We start from the raw sequence: 18,748 nt of genomic DNA on the forward strand, positions 1-18,748 counted from the left end.
TTTTAACCCAAACAACTGGGAAATTTACATCTAATAAGGCTGTGGACACCCAGTATTTTATATTTAAATTATTTACAGCACTTATTAAATCAGTTATTCAAATTGTTAATTTAAACTGACACTAATTACTGAAAATAAATCCTAATACGTGATCGCCTTCTGTTTGTGGGGTTTTATTGAACCCAAAGATTTATTGTTTTGCAGACAATGCGAGTGTTGAGTATTTTAGCATAAGGAGATCCCAGATAAGACATATATATATTATATTTATGTTATACTTATATTCGCTACAATTCAAAAGTTTGGGGTTACAGAAATGTCCTTATTTTAGAAAGAAAAGCTAATTTTGTCAGAAATCCAGTGCAGAAGGGGTTAATGCTATAAATGACTAAGTAGCTGGAAACAGCTGATTTTTAATGGAATCTCTTCATAGGCGTACAGAGGCCCTTTATCACTCCCATCACTCCTGTGTTCCAATGACCCTTTATCACTCCCATCACTCCTGTGTTCCAATGGCCCTTTATCACTCCCATCCCTCCTGTGTTCCAACGGCCCTTTATCACTCCCATCACTCCTGTGTTCCAATGGCCCTTTATCACTCCCATCACTCCTGTGTTCCAGTGGCCCTTTATCACTCCCATCGCTCCTGTGTTCCAATGGCCCTTTATCACTCCCATCACTCCTGTGTTCCAATGGCCCTTTATCACTCCTGTGTTCCAATGGCCCTTTATCACTCCCATCACTCCTGTGTTCCAGTGGCCCTTTATCACTCCCATCACTCCTGTGCTCCAATGGCCCTTTATCACTCCCATCACTCCTGTGTTCCAATGGCCCTTTATCACTCCCATCACTCCTGTGTTCCAATGGCACGTTGTGTTCTCTGATCCAAGTTTAAGTCTCAAAGGCTAATTGAAGTTAATTGGACTAAAATGAAATAGTTCAAAGTTAACCACAATAACTCTACATATCACTGCATTTAATGATGAAAAGAAATTGTAAAGAGCATTTTGTTTGGAAATTAGGGTCCCCGGAGGACAAAATATGAGATTCGGTTTTAAAATAGACCACATGGGGTGCATGCTAATGCCTCATTTGTAAATGTTAAGATACAATTGCATTAGAACATGGTGTTTTTAAACACACCGACATGTTCCGTTGTGATGAAATGAGCATTGTCATTCCGTGGCTTTGATTGTCCTGCGTAATGAAGGAAGATAATGCCCTCAACCTGATAACGTCTCGCAAGAAGATTATGTGGAGCCCTTATTTCCATGTGCTAATGGCTCATGTCTTCTGTAAACTTTGTCTCGTAGACCAATTTTCTGAATAATATTAGTGGAATTCTTTTGAAATGAATAAAGGAAACTAGATATAGTTGCATGGGTCCTGCCGTCGAAGGTGATACCTTTCATTGGACCAAAAAACATGCAAAAAAAAATGTACATTCTATTTTACTGTCTGAAATTTGTTGGCAACAATTTTCATTATCGATTATTATCGATTTTATCAGATAGTTGTTGAAGCCCTAAAAAATATCTACATTTTCGTTTAGCTTTAGAACAATATTCCAGTAAAAATGATGTGGGATCAGCGGCATTATTTATAAAATTCTTCATATGAGATGGGTTTTTGTCTTCTCCTGGATCAACAACAGAGGGCACAGATAACACTTCATAAAAATAAAATAATTTTTGAATGTGTTTTACACAGACGTTGAAGGCTATATTTTTATGGACGCAGAAAACGCTTCCAGTTTTTTCCAGTTAGGAATGCCTTGTCATCATTGTGAGCTCTACCATGAAGATACGGCGCTTCAAGACAAGAGTTGAGCTTCGAGTCAAGAAGGTGCTGCCGGTTCTGTCAAAAGTAGAAGAAACCATGAAAACACACAAAACTAATGGGACCGCTTTATTTTATCATGGGGCCTGGACTGGCCACCCGCACACTGAGCAAATGCCTGATGCGTGTATCCGGGCGGTGGTCTGGTGTACGGCATGTATCACGATCATGTATTTGACTCCTACTACAACCTGCAGGTCTCAGGATGAAACCCAGACAACATCTGAGCATCAGACTAAGCCTGACCGGTGCTTGAGTAGATTTGCCATCCTGAGGTGCACAAGGACACAAGGGAAGCACTTTTTTTTGTCAGCTGGGATCCAGGTCAAACTCGGACAAAATGGGACCATTTAGGGAAAAAAAGGGAGGAAGTGGATGGCGTGTACCGATAATTTGGGGAAAAAATCTAGTTATTCATTTTAGGACCTTGCAGAGTCTCACGAACACTATCAAGCAACAAAACACTCTCTGCGGCATAAAAAATGATGAATTCCCAAAAATAGTGACTTAAAACTAATTTTTTGTGAAGAATGCGCTAAAAAAAACTTATTTTAATTGCCAATCAACTACAGAGTCCCAAAAAAGCTGCAACTATTGACCAAGTCACATTCTAGAAGGTTTGTCGAGCTACTCCAGAAGAACCCTTCACATTTGGCATCTCCAACTGTCTTGTACATGAGTAGACGACAAGGGCTTTATGGGATAAGGCGACATGACAGCCAATAGGAAGAGCTTAATCGCTCACTACAGCCTTCCAATATGTTTTTGATGTTGTTTCTTTTTATCATATGCTTTTTTTTCCTGTATGTATCTATCAGATACCGCTTTATTTTTCAATTTTAAAATTAGTTTTCATATTCAAAGAGAAATACAGAAGTACAGAAAAAGGGAGGTAGCGGAATTTTGCAAAAATTATTTTCACAGAAATCATTGTTATTGAGGAGATTTCATAAGTGTTTTTTTTTTCTAATAAAAATAAAAATTTATTATAATTTAATAAAATATTTTTCATTTCTGGGTTCTTAGAAACAAATTATTTACATTTTAAACAGATGTTTTTTTTCTGAAATAAGAATATTTGATTTATGTTTTCCACAGTTTTTCAGTTTGTTTGAGGACTCCGGCTTCTCATTTCATCTGCTGGTTTTATTTCCGGGCGCTTTATTTGTACCTGTATGGTGGGAAAAAAAAATATTCTTTAGTAATATTAACATGGGACCTGGATACATTTTAAAATGTGTTTTATTAGGATGTGTACATCTCTGATGGCCTCTAGTTGGGAATCCTGAACATTATATGCAGTTAAAAATACTGTATATTCACGTATAGGATTGAAGTCCTACCTTGGTAGAAGTATCCACACGTTCTAGATCTGGAGTAAAATTTCCACGATGGAAACTGAAATCAACCTCTGTCATGGAAAAGAAAAAAACACATTTGAGAAATTATTCCAAGCGTCGATCTTCTGAAGGAGCGGCGTTTTTGGGCACCAAATCCCCATTCTCTCTCCTGCCACCAATGATATCCCACCGTTCCAGGAGCTCTAAACCATTGGCGTTTGAGTGGAACACCAGCTTATGAGTAGATCTCACCTTCGTTTGATGTCGGGTCTATTCTTCTGATGATCTCCTCGGAATCAGACCACTCTAAATTTTCGTCATCTGGATACTTGTTTTTGCTCCTGCGATGACACAAAACTGCTACTCAAATCAAAATCTTTAACCCAAAACATATGTCAAGCATTGCATTATCACCTTGGAATTCTACGGGATGTCCTTGCTCCATAATTACTTTTTTTGTTCAAACATAATTATCTGTTTTGGATTTTTCCATTGAACATACGTTTGCTATTCTAAACCCTTTAATCGAGTGGCCATGATACTTTTGGTGGACAAACAGCTATGGGCAACTTTGTATGTACATTTTGGTGTGTCCTTTATAATATGTAAGATACACTTTGCTTAAAGACGCTTTTCGAGGGTGCAGTAGGGACAGACGGACTAAGCGAATGTCTATTAAGGTCCTCAACTTGGATGCCTGAGTTAGGGAGACTAAGCTTTGTTCTCCTTCAAGAAAAGTGTCTTCGGCCACTTAGAAAACATGCCTTATCAGTGAGATTACTTGAAAGTCGCCTTGGAGCCTTTACATGCCATTGTGCAAGGCCAGCTAGACCCTTCTTTCAGGAGAAGGTCTCTGAGGTTGACCCTACATGATGCATGAACAACCTTCTGTCATCCACCGCTGCACCATCAACCACCGCCACGTCAGTAAATGGGCAACTTTCTAAAACTAAACGGAGTGTCTGGGGATGTTGTTTAGCAACTTTTATGAACAAGGTGAGCAGATTATAATAAAAAGCTTGAAAAACTTTGGACCCAACAGGCATCCTTGAAGCTCGGTGATTTGGCTAAGACCGTTCCCTCGCGCCTCTTGCAGAAGAGATTTTTTTAAACTCGCTATAACTAACTTAGCCAAGAAGATGGATTTGATTTTCCATGAAACTTACCCAGAAACAAAATAAAACTTTCGCTTGCGTCTCTTGTGCACGATAGCTACGACCATTAATAGAATCAAGACGGCGAGCGTGCCCGTCACCCCGCCAATCACTCCCGGCCTACTAATCCTGGAGCCGCAATTCTTCCCCGAGAACCAGTACTGGTTTGTGTTCAAACATCTGGCGGTACAAGCAAAGAAATAAAAGTTTATTATATAAAAGGACGGCACTATTGAAAATTAAAATGTGATTACTAAAGTCTTTTATATTGTCCTTATATATTATCTTTATATATTATGCAATGTTTTTTCGCATTAGGTCCATTTATCATTTTTTTTTTATTTTTATAAGATTTACTATATTACCCTTTACTAAAATATTTCTCTCTTTTATATTATATATGATATTAATAAGTTAGATTATTATATATTTTTTTTTTTAAACATGCCTGTGTAAGCATGCATGGTATCGGCATATGGCTATCCTAAATCTAAGACGAATAATAATAAAAAAAAATCTATTTTTTTGTGTAAAGTTTTTTTGTGTATTTTTTAGTTATTATTAAACATTATTTAATTCAGAATTCTCGATACTTACAAGCACGTGGGTCCTGATTTGGACAGCATGCACTCTCCGAAGTTACAATCAACGCTGCTGGGGTATCCTTGGGTGCAGTTGGAGATGCAGGATAACGAGCTGCCGTTTCTAATGGCGTAATAATAGCTGCTGAGTTCAGGGGGGACCGTTCTTTCACACAACTCTGTAAGACATAAGGCGTTACGGAGATTCTCCAGCCCGGGCCTGAGTGCAACAATTTTAAAGCTCTAAAATCCTAAAAAAAGTTATTAAAAAAAATCTTACCGTTAGCATTAAATATATTTGTATCTCCAGTAACATTGGTGGCCTCTGCAGCGAAACACAGATACTCTGGGGGAAAACCATTAATATTCAGAACTGTATTTTATATTCAGTAGTATATATTAATGTATATATTTTTTTATGTTTAAGTTAAAGGTGAAGAATATAAAACATATAAACAATGCAGAAAATGCTTTTTTTGTACATGATGGTCTAGCAAATAATATTTGGGTGTAAAATGTACAACCCTTTTAAATTGATTTGACAAAGGACAGGAGAGACGTTTATTTCAAAGGAGGAGAAAAGAGACCAGAATCTTAAAAGGCTAATTGATCGTCAGAAACCCCTTTTGTGATTATGTTACAGCCAGAAATGTCCTTGTTTTCTATGAAAACAGCCTTGTGACCCCCCCTTCTTACGAAAGATATCGCAGCTGGTTTGTGACGGATCGGCTGTATTGATGTTCGATGAAATGTTGTTACAAATCTCATTATAATCTTCCTCCAAGTTTTCTGTATAAGGGGTTTCCACGATAACCTCGTGATCAACAATGACACTTCCCTTCCTGAAAGAATGGAAATCATATAATAAATAAAAAAAAACAGGAAAGCTGGATCCTTGCAGCCTGGTGGACACGCAAAGGCAATCGGAGAAACAATATGGCGATAAAAACACATACAGAAGAGACAACCCATAAAGAAAGGATCCAGTAAGGGTTTAACTCCAGCCTGAAGTAAGTCAAGGCATCTCAAAAGCTTATTAATTCAGCAAAGTATTTTATTTTGAATGTTGGCAAAGATAAAAACAGATGGCTACAGATATGTTTATAAGAAGTATTCCTAACGTTTGGTGGCCCAAAGTCGGTGTCATGACACAAACCCAATGAAAAAAATATGACAGAAGATTATACCCTTAATTAAAACGATTACATATTGACACGTCTAAATTAATGATGGCAGCTGGCGATCTTGAACCTCAACCACAGTCGATGAAAGACACCAAATCCATTAATTAAAAGTATCTACTTTATTGTACCTCTGCCCACCCGACCTGACCATCATTAGCGGGACAGTACTCGTAACTGTCCTTTGAAAATCGGGACTGTTGGGAGGTATGTTATATCATTTTTGCCTAAATATAATTATAGCAAAACTATAACCGAGCATCCCGAGGGGGGGGGGTGTTGGCTAATGTGGCCAGACCCAAAGGGTTAACACATGGACATCCTGGGGGGATCTGAGCATGTGCAGTAAGTGTCCTGCTTACATGTACTAGCTTTAATAGATGCGGACAAGTGAACAAGTTTGTAGGGAGAACAAAATATAAATTTGGGGAAGAAAAATTAATTTGATGAGTACATGCAAAACAAAATAAAAAACGAATATGAAATCTTACATACTCGATCCCGATGATCTTAATGTCTTTGAATCCTTTCACACTTTTATAAATCTCTTTCATCTGCGTATATAGAAACAGGCAATATAATAAGGAAACATGCGATTATCGAACCGCCTCTGATGGTATCCATTAGTTGCCCCCCCCGATTAAAGTGGCTATTAATGCTGCACACAATCATGGATCAGTTTTTTCATTGTTTATTTTTCAGCTAAAAAAAGCTCTTTTTCACTTATAAAGGTTGCTTGTTCATCTAAAGCTGCCAACAGTCCCCTATTTGCCAGAGCAGTCCTGACAAACTAGCTTGTCGCACATTCCCAGTGCATTCTCCAATAGAGGCTCGGTACCCAATGAAATCATAATTAAGGGGAGGGGCTTTACCAAAAATCTTAGCTATTTATTTAATGGCGTAAATAGCTTGGAAGTGGAATCATATACTCTGCTTATGCAATTGTATTTATAAACCAAAGCCCTTCACAGCGGTTCCCCTCCCTACATCTCCTCTCTCATCTCTAAATACACTCCTAACCAGTCTCTCCGCTCATCCAATGATCTCCTTCTATCCTCTCCTCTGATTCCTAGCTCTCATGCCCGCTTACAAGATTTCTCAAGGGCTGCCCCTATCCTCTGGAATGCTCTCCCCCGGTCTATCCGTCTCTCCCCCTGCCTTTATTCCTTCAAAAAATCCCTCAAGACCCACTTCTTTAAGGATGCTTACAACATAGCACACTGACGGCCTCCCATATTCCTTAAACCTTTCATAGTCCCTCTTCTGCAATACTTTTACTAGCGTGGCCGGTCTATCCCTAACAACGGCACTTTTACCTATTGTGTAATACACCCTAAATCCCTCTAGACTGTAAGTTCGTTTGAGCAGGGCCCTCCTTACCTGTTGTCTCTGTTAGTCAAATTGTAATGTAACATACTACTTGTTATGTCCTGTCTACCCATTGTACAGCGCTACGAAATTTGATGGCGCTATATAAAACAATAAATAATAATAAACCAGAAATTAACATCAGAAAGTCAGTAAAAGAGCTTTTTCCCCCTAAACTCTTCAGGGAAGGGAATGATTGTGCAAACCTTACTTTTAAAATATTTAAAGTTGGTGTAATTGTTTTTTTAAGTATTTAAAAAAAGTTTAAAGGCACTTTAGATAAACTTTGGTGGTCACATTCCTAGGAACCTGGGTGCAATTGGGTGGGGCATGTATGCAGGGGAGGGCCCAACCTTAATCAGGGGTGGGTAACGAGTAGGTGGGCATAACCTGGGTGGGAAGTGGGTGTGACCAAATGCCGTCCTCTAACCCATAGTCCCAGGGAAGCAGAGAAAACTATGGCTATTCGTTAATAAACGTTATAAATTTACTCTGTGAGGCTCTCACCTGCAGGTTGAATTCCACGATGAAGTCCTTGTAAGTGTCACTGCTGTGATTCTTTAATTCATCGGTGAAATTTCTATTTAAAATTTTCACCGTTACTTTTACAGAGACATCCACGCTGTCTAGAAAAATATAAAAGAAATATACTAAAAAAAAATAAACTAAAAAACATATATACTTAAAAAAGCATATATTTTTTTCCTGAATTACAAACACCTATAGCAGACGGCACATTGAGTTGGTTTTGTCCACCAGACACTCATCAAAAGGAATTGTATAGAGAACCGATAACGAAAGGATCCAGTAAGGGTTTAACTCTAGCCTGAAGTTTGCCAAGGCACCTCAAAGCCAATTCTTTGTGCAAATTTTTTTTTTTATTGTTAACCATTGAAGGTTGGGAAAGATAAAAACAGATTTTTGTGGGTGCCCAAGCCCAATAAAAAAATATGACATCAGAAGATTATGCCCTTAAAAAGATTAGATATTACATGTCGACAAGTCTCAAATAGTGACGGTAGTTGGGGATCTTGAACGTCAACCAAAGTTGATAAAAAAACCCAACAAATTAATTAATTAAAAGTACCTATTTTCTGTGCCTTAGCCCACCTGACCTGAATGGATACCCCACAATGCTAGCATCGAGAGAGGGCCACGTGGGAGCTGGAGTGCAACAGCGCAGACCTCCATTGGTTTTAAAGCTCCGTCGGGCCGGTCAGGGGACATCAGAGGTCAAAAGTGGGACAGTGCCTGAAAATTGCAACTGCCCTGTGAAAACCGGGACTGTTGGGATGTATATTATATAGTTGTCACCTAAATATAAAAATGGTCCCAGGCAGCATTACAATAGACATACTGGGCATGATCACAGTCACTTACCTACTACAATGGTGCTGTCGGCAAACTCACAGGTTGCACCTTTGAAGCCTGCCGGGCAGACGCATTTCCCGTTCTCCTTATATCCGCCGTTCTCACAGCGATCTGTTTCGAACTCACACTTGGGACCAATGTAAGTGTCGGGACAGATACATTTGATCCCATCATAATATCCATTCTCGCACACTGCAAAAATGCGCACAGTCATTAGGAGCGATCTCTTTAGATACCATAAAGATACATTATACTCATGTAGTACGTGTAAAAATTCTCTTAAATGAGTCAGAATCATTAAAAAGACTCAGTCATGTGGAAAAAAAATAACTAGTATTATGTAAATGCCAGAGTAAAGGTGTAAATCAGTCTTAAAAGGGCAGTTTATCAGTCTTCGTGCCAGGAGAGTCAGACAGCTGCATGGGGTGCGTGGACTAGTGGGATGCCAGGAGTCGCCCCAGAAAATGGCGCAAATAAGTGGGGGTCACGTTGGTATCTGCCACGGGGGCCATGGAGATGGGAGATGTACACTACAGATCTATGCCTACATCAGCATCCTAAATGTATTAAAAAAAAAGGCATGGCTGGCGCGTGTAAGCACTTTGGGACAGTACCTAACCAAGTTACTATCCTTGGACTAACTTGGACTATTTCTCACCAGTATTGAAACAATAATGAGGGCAGCAGCTGATGCCGACCATGACCTAACTTTCATTGCGCCCTGCAGCACTGCTCTCGGTGAAATAAAATTGGATGTCTAACTCAAAAACATTTCAAATCTGCCATACATCCTTATGTGTAAAATGAGAATTTATCATTAACCAGCAAGTTACCGTTTCTGGATGGAGCTGTAGGGCTATCAGTAGGAAGAGTGCCATTTCCATTTGTACCGGTTGTTGATGTAACATCATCATAAACACAAGGCGTACAAGAAATCGTCCAGTGGGAAGTAGATATTGTTCCCCAGCCCTCAGTAGGAGTTACGGAAGATGTACTGACTGAAGTTGTAGATGTGATCCATCTACTGGAGGTTGTTGGTTGTTCGGTGGCTGAGAATATGACAAGCTTTTCTTGTAATAAAAACATAACATTAGTCACATCTGTAGTTGAAACTGTTATATGTTGCATCATACTTGCTGATGGACTTGTCACATTTGTTTCAGTTACAGTTGGTTTTGTGGTAGAAGCCTCAGTTTTTGTTGAAAACTTAGTCTCAGTTACAGTTGGAGTAGTAATTTCTGTTGTTGTCATGGCAGCGCTCTCAGCAGTTGGTGTAGAAGCTACAGTTGTTAAAGTTGTTTTAGCAATAGCACTCGTAGAAGGAACAGTTGTACATGGCACCGGTTCCTCAGAAGCTTCAGTGGTACTTTGCACTATTATCTCAATTGCTCGAGCTATAGTGTTACTTGATGCTATTGTCTCAGTTGTTACTGTTGATGCTTTAGTAGTTTTTGATGCAGTTGTATCTCTAGATGGCATGCATGTTTCAATTCTAGCTGAGGCAGGAACATCTGTTGCAGTTGAAATTTCAGTGTTAGTTGATGTTATTTTCTCAGCTGTTGCGGTAGAAGCCTCAGTTATACTTGATGCAAATGTGTCAGCTGATGCTGCAGAAGCTACAAGGGTGGTTGACACCCTTGTTTCAGTTGCAGTTGGAGTAGTAATTTCTGTTGTACTCACTGCAGTGCTCTCAGCGGTTGGTGTAGAAACTATAGTTGTAGTTAATATTGTTGACTCAATAGTTGACGTAGAAGCCACAGTTGTACTTGCCACTGTTGTCTCAGTTGCAGTTGAAGCTTCAGTGGTAGTTGATGTTATTTTCCCAGTAGTTGCTGTAGAAACCTCCCCTGTACTTGATGTAGATGTCTCAGGCGTTGCTGAAGAAGCTACTGTAGTCGTTGACACCCTAGTTTCAGTTACACTTGGTGTAGAAATTTCTGTTGTAGTTACTGCTGAGCTTTGAACACTTGGTGTAGAAGGTATAGTTGTAGTTAATATTGTTGACTCAATAGTTGATGTAGTAGCAACAGTTGTACTTGTGACTGCTGACTCAATTGCAGTTGAGGCTTCAGCGGTACTTGATGCAATTGTCTCAGCTGTTGCTATTGAAGCTTCCATGGTGCTTGACGCTATAGACTCTGTTGATGCCGTTGACGCATCAGCAGTTTTTGATGCAGGTGTTTCTGTAGAATCTCCAGTTGCAGTTGGAGTGGAGATTTCTGTTGTACTCACTGGAGTGCTCTCACCGGTTGGTGTAGAAAGTATAGCTGTAGTTAATATTGTTGACTGAATAGTTGACATAGAAGCAACAGTTGTACTTGCCACTGTTGACTCAGTTGCAGTTGAAGCTTCAGGGGTACTTGATGTTATTTTCTCAGTTGTTGCCGCAGAAGCCTCTGTTGTACTTATTGCAGATGGCTCAGACGTTGCTGTAGAAGCTACAGGGGTAGTTGTCAACTTAGTTTCAGTTGCAGTTGGTATAGTATATTCTGTTGTACTCACTGCAGTGCTCTCAGCAATTGGTGTAGAAGCTTTAGTTGTTGTTAATGTTGTTGACTCAATAGTTGGTGTAGATGCCACAGTTGTACTTGCCACTGTTTTCTCAGTTGAGGTTGAAACTTCTATGGTACTTGATGCTGTTGTACCAGTTGTTGCAGTTGACGGTTCAGTAGCTCTTGATGCAGTACTTTCTGTAGAATCTACAGGTGTACTTGATAGCCGTGTTTCAGTTACAGTTGGAGTAGTAACATCTCTTGTACTCACTGCAGTGATCTCAGTGGTTGGTGTAGAAACTATAGCTGTAGTTAACATTGTTGACTCAATAGTTGACGTAGAAGCAACAGTTGTACTTGCCACTGTTATCTCAGTTGCAGTTGAAGCTTCAGTGGTACTTGATGCTGTTGTATCAGTTGTTGGTGATGACAGTTCAGTAGCTCTTGATGCAGTCGTTTCTGTAGAAGCTGCAGGTGTACTCGACAGCCGTGTTGCAGTTGCAGTTAGAGTAGTAATTTCTGTTGTACTCACTGCAGTGTTCTCATCGGTTGGTGTAGAAACTATAGCTGTAGTTAATATTGTTGACTCAATAGTTGACGTAGAAGCCACAGTTGTACTTGCCACTGTTGTCTCAGTTGCAGTTGAAGCTTCAGTGGTACTTGATGTTATTTTCTCAGTAATTGCTGTAGAAACCTCCCCTGTAGAAATTTCTGTTGTAGTTACTGCTGAGCTTTGAACACTTGGTGTAGAAGGTATAGTTGTAGTTAATATTGTTGACTCAGTAGTTGATGAAGTAGCAACAGTTGTACTTGCCACTGTTGACTCAGTTGCAGTTGAAGCTTCAGGGGTACTTGATGTTATTTTCTCAGTTGTTGCCGCAGAAGCCTCTGTTGTACTTGTTGCAGATGGCTCAAACATTGCTGTAGAAGCTACAGGGGTGGTTGTCAACTTAGTTTCAGTTGCAGTTGGTGTAGTATATTCTGTTGTACTCACTGCAGTGCTCTCAGCAATTGGTGTAGAAGCTTTAGTTGTTGTTAATGTTGTTGACTCAATAGTTGGCGTAGATGCCACAGTTGTACTTGCCACTGTTTTCTCAGTTGAGGTTGAAACTTCTATGGTACTTGATGCTGTTGTACCAGTTGTTGCAGTTGACGGTTCAGTAGCTCTTGATGCAGTACTTTCTGTAGAATCTACAGGTGTACTTGATAGCCGTGTTTCAGTTACAGTTGGAGTAGTAACATCTCTTGTACTCACTGCAGTGATCTCAGTGGTTGGTGTAGAAACTATAGCTGTAGTTAACATTGTTGACTCAATAGTTGACGTAGAAGCAACAGTTGTACTTGCCACTGTTATCTCAGTTGCAGTTGAAGCTTCAGTGGTACTTGATGCTGTTGTATCAGTTGTTGGTGATGACAGTTCAGTAGCTCTTGATGCAGTCGTTTCTGTAGAAGCTGCAGGTGTACTCGACAGCCGTGTTGCAGTTGCAGTTAGAGTAGTAATTTCTGTTGTACTCACTGCAGTGTTCTCATCGGTTGGTGTAGAAACTATAGCTGTAGTTAATATTGTTGACTCAATAGTTGACGTAGAAGCCACAGTTGTACTTGCCACTGTTGTCTCAGTTGCAGTTGAAGCTTCAGTGGTACTTGATGTTATTTTCTCAGTAATTGCTGTAGAAACCTCCCCTGTAGAAATTTCTGTTGTAGTTACTGCTGAGCTTTGAACACTTGGTGTAGAAGGTATAGTTGTAGTTAATATTGTTGACTCAGTAGTTGATGAAGTAGCAACAGTTGTACTTGCCACTGTTGACTCAGTTGCAGTTGAAGCTTCAGGGGTACTTGATGTTATTTTCTCAGTTGTTGCCGCAGAAGCCTCTGTTGTACTTGTTGCAGATGGCTCAAACATTGCTGTAGAAGCTACAGGGGTGGTTGTCAACTTAGTTTCAGTTGCAGTTGGTGTAGTATATTCTGTTGTACTCACTGCAGTGCTCTCAGCAATTGGTGTAGAAGCTTTAGTTGTTGTTAATGTTGTTGACTCAATAGTTGGCGTAGATGCCACAGTTGTACTTGCCACTGTTGACTCAGTTGCAGTCGAGGCTTCAGTGGTACTTGGTGCAATTGTCTCAGTTGTTGGTGATGACAGTTCAGTAGCTCTTGATGCAGTAGTTTCTGTAGAAGCTACAGGTGTACTTGACAGGTGTGTTTCAGTTGCAGTTGGAATAGTAATTTCTGTTGTACTCACTGCAGTGCTCTCAGCTGTTGGTGTAGAAACTATAGCTGTAGTTAATATTGTTGTCTCAGTTGCAGTTGAAGCTTCAGTGGTACTTGATGTTATTTTCTCAGTTGTTGCCGCAGAAGCCTCTGTTGTACTTGATGCAGATGTCTCAGGTGTTGCTGTAGAAGCTACAGAGGTGGTTGACACCTTAGTTTCAGTTACAGTTGGAGTAGTAATTTCTGTTGTACTCAAAGCTGTGATTTCAACACTTGGTGTAGAAGGTATAGTTGTAGTTAATGGTGTTGTCTCAATAGTTGACGTAGAAGCAACAGATGTACTTGCCACTGTTTTCTCAGTTGAGGTTGAAACTTCTATGGTACTTGATGCTGTTGTACCAGTTGTTGCAGTTGACGGTTCAGTAGCTCTTGATGCAGTACTTTCTGTAGAATCTACAGGTGTACTTGACAGTCGTGTTTCAGTTGCAGTTGGAGTAGTAACATGTGTTGTACTCACTGCAGTGATCTCAGCGGTTGGTGTAGAAACTATAGCTGTAGTTAACATTGTTGACTCAATAGTTGACGTAGAAGCAACAGTTGTACTTGCCACTGTTGTCTCAGTTGCAGTTGAAGCTTCAGTGGTACTTGATGTTATTTTCCCAGTAGTTGCTGTAGAAACCTCCCCTGTACTTGATGTAGATGTCTCAGGCGTTGCTGTAGAAGCTACTGTAGTCGTTGGCACCCTAGTTTCAGTTACACTTGGTGTAGAAATTTCTGTTGTAGTTACTGCTGAGCTTTGAACACTTGGTGTAGAAGGTATGGTTGTAGTTAATATTGTTGACTCAATAGTTGATGTAGAAGCAACAGATGTACTTGTCACTGTTGACTCAATTGTAGTTGAGGCTTCAGCGGTACTTGATGCAATTGTCTCAGCTGTTGCTATTGAAGCTTCCATGGTGCTTGACGCTATAGACTCTGTTGATGCCGTTGACGCATCAGCAGTTTTTGATGCAGCTGTTTCTGTAGAATCTCCAGTTGCAGTTGGAGTGGAGATTTCTGTTGTACTCACTGCAGTGCTCTCACCGGTTGGTGTAGAAGGTATAGCTGTAGTTAATATTGTTGACTGAATAGTTGACGTAGAAGCAACAGTTGTACTTGCCACTGCTGTCTCAGTTGCGGTCGAGGCTTCAGTGGTACTTGATGTTATTTTCTCAGTAGTTGCTGTAGAAACCTCCCCTGTACTTGATGTAGATGTCTCAGGCGTTGCTGTAGAAGCTACTGTAGTCGTTGACACCCTAGTTTCAGTTATACTTGGTGTAGAAATTTCTGTTGTAGTTACTGCTGAGCTTTGAACACTTGGTGTAGAAGGTATAGTTGTAGTTAATATTGTTGACTCAATAGTTGATGTAGTAGCAACAGTTGTACTTACCATTGTTGACTCAGTTGCAGTTGAAGCTTCAGGGGTACTTGATGTTATTTTCTCAGTTGTTGCCGCAGAAGCTTCTGTTGTACTTGTTGCAGATGGCTCAGACATTGCTGTAGAAGCTACAGGGGTAGTTGTCAACTTAGTTTCAGTTGCAGTTGGTGTAGTATATTCTGTTGTACTCACTGCAGTGCTCTCAGCAATTGGTGTAGTAGCTTTAGTTGTTGTTAATGTTGTTGACTCAATAGTTGCCGTAGACGCCACAGTTGTACTTGCCACTGTTGACTCAGTTGCGGTCGAGGCTTCAGTGGTACTTGGTGCAATTGTCTCAGTTGTTGGTGATGACAGTTCAGTAGCTCTTGATGCAGTTGTTTCTGTAGAAGCTACAGGTGTACTTGACAGCCGTGTTTCAGTTGCAGTTGGAGTAGTAATTTCTGTTGTACTCACTGCAGTGTTCTCATCGGTTGGTGTAGAAACTATAGCTGTAGTTAATATTGTTGACTCAATAGTTGACGTAGAAGCAACAGTTGTACTTGCCACTGTTGTCTCAGTTGAAGCTTCAGTGGTACTTGATGTTATTTTCTCAGTAGTTGCTGTAGAAACCTCCCCTGTACTTGATGTAGATGTCTCAGGCGTTGCTGTAGAAGCTACTGTAGTTGTTGACACCCTCGTTTCAGTTACACTTGGTGTAGAAATTTCTGTTGTAGTTACTGCTGAACTTTGAAGACTTGGTGTAAAAGGTATAGTTGTAGTTAATATTGTTGACTCAATAGTTGATGTAGTAGCAACAGTTGTACTTGCCACTGTTGACTCAGTTGCAGTTGAAGCTTCCATGGTACTTGATGTTATTTTCTCAGTTGTTGCCGCAGAAGCCTCTGTTGTACTTGTTGCAGTTGGCTCAGACAATGCTGTAGAAGCTACAGGAGTGGTTGTGAACTTAGTTTCAGTTGCAGTTGGAGTAGTCAATTCTGTTGTACTCACTGCAGTGCTCTCAGCAATTGGTGTAGAAGCTTTAGTTGTTGTTAATGTTGTTGACTCAATAGTTGGCGTAGACGCCACAGTTGTACTTGCCACTGTTGACTCAGTTGCGGTCGAGGCTTCAGTGGTACTTGGTGCAATTGTCTCAGTTGTTGGTGATGACAGTTCAGTAGCTCTTGATGCAGTTGTTTCTGTAGAAGCTACAGGTGTACTTGACAGTCGTGTTTCAGTTGCAGTTGGAGTAGTAATTTCTGTTTTACTCACTGCAGTGCTCTCAGCGGTTGGTGTAGAAACTATAGCTGTAGTTAATATTGTTGACTCAATAGTTGACGTAGAAGCCACAGTTGTACTTGCCACTGTTGTCTCAGTTGCAGTTGAAGCTTCAGTGGTAGTTGATGTTATTTTCTCAGTAGTTGCTGTAGAAACCTCCCCTGTACTTGATGTAGATTTTTCAGGCGTTGCTGTAGAACCTACTGTAGTCGTTGACACCCTAGTTTCAGTTACACTTGGTGTAGAAATTTCTGTTGTAGTTACTGCTGAGCTTTGAACACTTGGTGTAGAAGGTATAGTTGTAGTTAATATTGTTGACTCAATAGTTGATGTAGTAGCAACAGTTGTACTTGCCACTGTTGACTCAGTTGCAGTTGAAGCTTCAGGGGTACTTGATGTTATTTTCTCAGTTGTTGCCGCAGAAGCCTCTATTGTACTGGTTGCAGATGGCTCAGACAATGCTGTAGAAGCTACAGGGGTGGTTGTGAACTTAGTTTCAGTTGCAGTTGGAGTAGTAAATTCTGTTGTACTCACTGCAGTGCTCTCAGCAATTGGTGTAGAAGCTTTAGTTGTTGTTAATGTTGTTGACTCAATAGTTGACGTAGACGCCACAGTTGTACTTGCCACTGTTGACTCAGTTGCGGTCGAGGCTTCAGTGATACTTGGTGCAATTGTCTCAGTTGTTGGTGATGACAGTTCAGTAGCTCTTGATGCAGTTGTTTCTGTAGAAGCTACAGGTGTACTCGACAGCCGTGTTTCAGTTGCAGTTGGAGTAGTAATTTCTGTTGTACTCACTGCAGTGCTCTCATCGGTTGGTGTAGAAACTATAGCTGTAGTTAATATTGTTGACTCAATAGTTGACGTAGAAGCCACAGTTGTACTTGCCACTGTTGTCTCAGTTGCAGTTGAAGCTTCAGTGGTACTTGATGTTATTTTCTCAGTGGTTGCTGTAGAAACCTCCCCTGTACTTGATGTAGATGTTTCAGGCGTTGCTGTAGAAGCTACTGTAGTCGTTGACACCCTAGTTTCAGTTACACTTGGTGTAGAAATTTCTGTTGTAGTTACTGCTGAGCTTTGAACACTTGGTGTAGAAGGTATAGTTGTAGTTAATATTGTTGACTCAGTAGTTGATGAAGTAGCAACAGTTGTACTTGCCACTGTTGACTCAGTTGCAGTTGAAGCTTCAGGGGTACTTGATGTTATTTTCTCAGTTGTTGCCGCAGAAGCCTCTGTTGTACTTGTTGCAGATGGCTCAGACATTGCTGTAGAAGCTACAGGGGTGGTTGTCAACTTAGTTTCAGTTGCAGTTGGTGTAGTATATTCTGTTGTACTCACTGCAGTGCTCTCAGCAATTGGTGTAGAAGCTTTAATTGTTGTTAATGTTGTTGACTCAATAGTTGGCGTAGATGCCACAGTTGTACTTGCCACTGTTGACTCAGTTGCAGTCGAGGCTTCAGTGGTACTTGGTGCAATTGTCTCAGTTGTTGGTGATGACAGTTCAGTAGCTCTTGATGCAGTAGTTTCTGTAGAAGCTACAGGTGTACTTGACAGGTGTGTTTCAGTTGCAGTTGGAATAGTAATTTCTGTTGTACTCACTGCAGTGCTCTCAGCTGTTGGTGTAGAAACTATAGCTGTAGTTAATATTGTTGTCTCAGTTGCAGTTGAAGCTTCAGTGGTACTTGATGTTATTTTCTCAGTTGTTGCCGCAGAAGCCTCTGTTGTACTTGATGCAGATGTCTCAGGTGTTGCTGTAGAAGCTACAGAGGTGGTTGACACCTTAGTTTCAGTTACAGTTGGAGTAGTAATTTCTGTTGTACTCAAAGCTGTGATTTCAACACTTGGTGTAGAAGGTATAGTTGTAGTTAATGGTGTTGTCTCAATAGTTGACGTAGAAGCAACAGATGTACTTGCCACTGTTTTCTCAGTTGAGGTTGAAACTTCTATGGTACTTGATGCTGTTGTACCAGTTGTTGCAGTTGACGGTTCAGTAGCTCTTGATGCAGTACTTTCTGTAGAATCTACAGGTGTACTTGACAGTCGTGTTTCAGTTGCAGTTGGAGTAGTAACATCTGTTGTACTCACTGCAGTGATCTCAGCGGTTGGTGTAGAAACTATAGTTGTAGTTAATATTGTTGACTCAATAGTTGACGTAGAAGCAACAGTTGTACTTGCCACTGTTGTCTCAGTTGCAGTTGAAGCTTCAGTGGTACTTGATGTTATTTTCCCAGTAGTTGCTGTAGAAACCTCCCCTGTACTTGATGTAGATGTCTCAGGCGTTGCTGTAGAAGCTACTGTAGTCGTTGGCACCCTAGTTTCAGTTACACTTGGTGTAGAAATTTCTGTTGTAGTTACTGCTGAGCTTTGAACACTTGGTGTAGAAGGTATGGTTGTAGTTAATATTGTTGACTCAATAGTTGATGTAGAAGCAACAGATGTACTTGTCACTGTTGACTCAATTGTAGTTGAGGCTTCAGCGGTACTTGATGCAATTGTCTCAGCTGTTGCTATTGAAGCTTCCATGGTGCTTGACGTTATAGACTCTG

At 40.4% G+C, this 18,748-nt stretch overlaps 2 protein-coding genes across 3 annotated transcripts; both read right to left on the minus strand.

The window, feature by feature from the left end:
- Nucleotides 1-2,377: 2,377 nt before the first annotated feature.
- LOC128503178 (mucin-3B-like) lies at nt 2,378-10,539 on the minus strand. 2 transcript variants are annotated; one of them, XM_053473212.1, is made up of 11 exons: nt 9,668-10,539; nt 8,844-9,026; nt 7,971-8,089; nt 6,587-6,649; nt 5,611-5,752; nt 5,195-5,260; nt 4,931-5,093; nt 4,346-4,513; nt 3,432-3,520; nt 3,183-3,250; nt 2,378-3,010 (listed from the first exon to the last, which is right to left on the minus strand). In XM_053473212.1, exons 1-11 carry the CDS (start codon nt 10,311-10,313, stop codon nt 2,942-2,944), a joined length of 1,776 nt encoding a protein of 591 aa, XP_053329187.1. In that variant the 5' UTR covers nt 10,314-10,539; the 3' UTR covers nt 2,378-2,941. The 2 variants fall into 2 exon arrangements, with proteins under 2 accessions (XP_053329187.1, XP_053329186.1); XM_053473211.1 differs by having other exon boundaries at nt 2,379-3,010; nt 5,611-5,756; nt 6,591-6,649.
- Nucleotides 10,379-17,465, minus strand: LOC128503919 (serine-rich adhesin for platelets-like). The gene is made up of 4 exons (XM_053474114.1): nt 17,357-17,465; nt 15,230-16,936; nt 10,515-13,009; nt 10,379-10,390 (listed from the first exon to the last, which is right to left on the minus strand). The coding sequence occupies exons 1-4, from the start codon at nt 17,463-17,465 to the stop codon at nt 10,379-10,381; spliced, it is 4,323 nt and encodes a 1,440-aa protein (XP_053330089.1).
- Between the last annotated feature and the right edge of the window lie 1,283 nt (nt 17,466-18,748).

Source organism: Spea bombifrons, chromosome 8, assembly GCF_027358695.1.
Source record: "Spea bombifrons isolate aSpeBom1 chromosome 8, aSpeBom1.2.pri, whole genome shotgun sequence".
Taxonomy (NCBI): Eukaryota; Metazoa; Chordata; class Amphibia; order Anura; family Pelobatidae; genus Spea; species Spea bombifrons.

Bases quoted from the DNA above. Each gene is read 5' to 3' on its own strand.
- LOC128503178 (XM_053473212.1), bottom strand. From the start codon at position 10,313: ATGCCATCTAGAGATACAACTGCATCAAAAACTACTAAAGCATCAACA. The intron at 9,027-9,667 runs GTAACTTGCTGG...GCATTTTTGCAG, and splicing joins TACAGCTCCATCCAGAAACG to TGTGCGAGAATGGATATTAT. The intron at 5,261-5,610 runs GTAAGAAGGGGG...GTTTTCCCCCAG, and splicing joins AACCAGCTGCGATATCTTTC to AGTATCTGTGTTTCGCTGCA.
- LOC128503919 (XM_053474114.1), bottom strand. From the start codon at position 17,465: ATGTCTGAGCCATCTGCAACAAGTACAACAGAGGCTTCTGCGGCAACA. The intron at 16,937-17,356 runs GTACAACTGTTG...GTACACCTGTAG, and splicing joins AACTGAGTCAACAGTGGCAA to CTTCTACAGAAACAACTGCA. The intron at 13,010-15,229 runs GTACAACTGTGG...AAATTTCTACAG, and splicing joins AACTGAGTCAACAGTGGCAA to GGGAGGTTTCTACAGCAATT.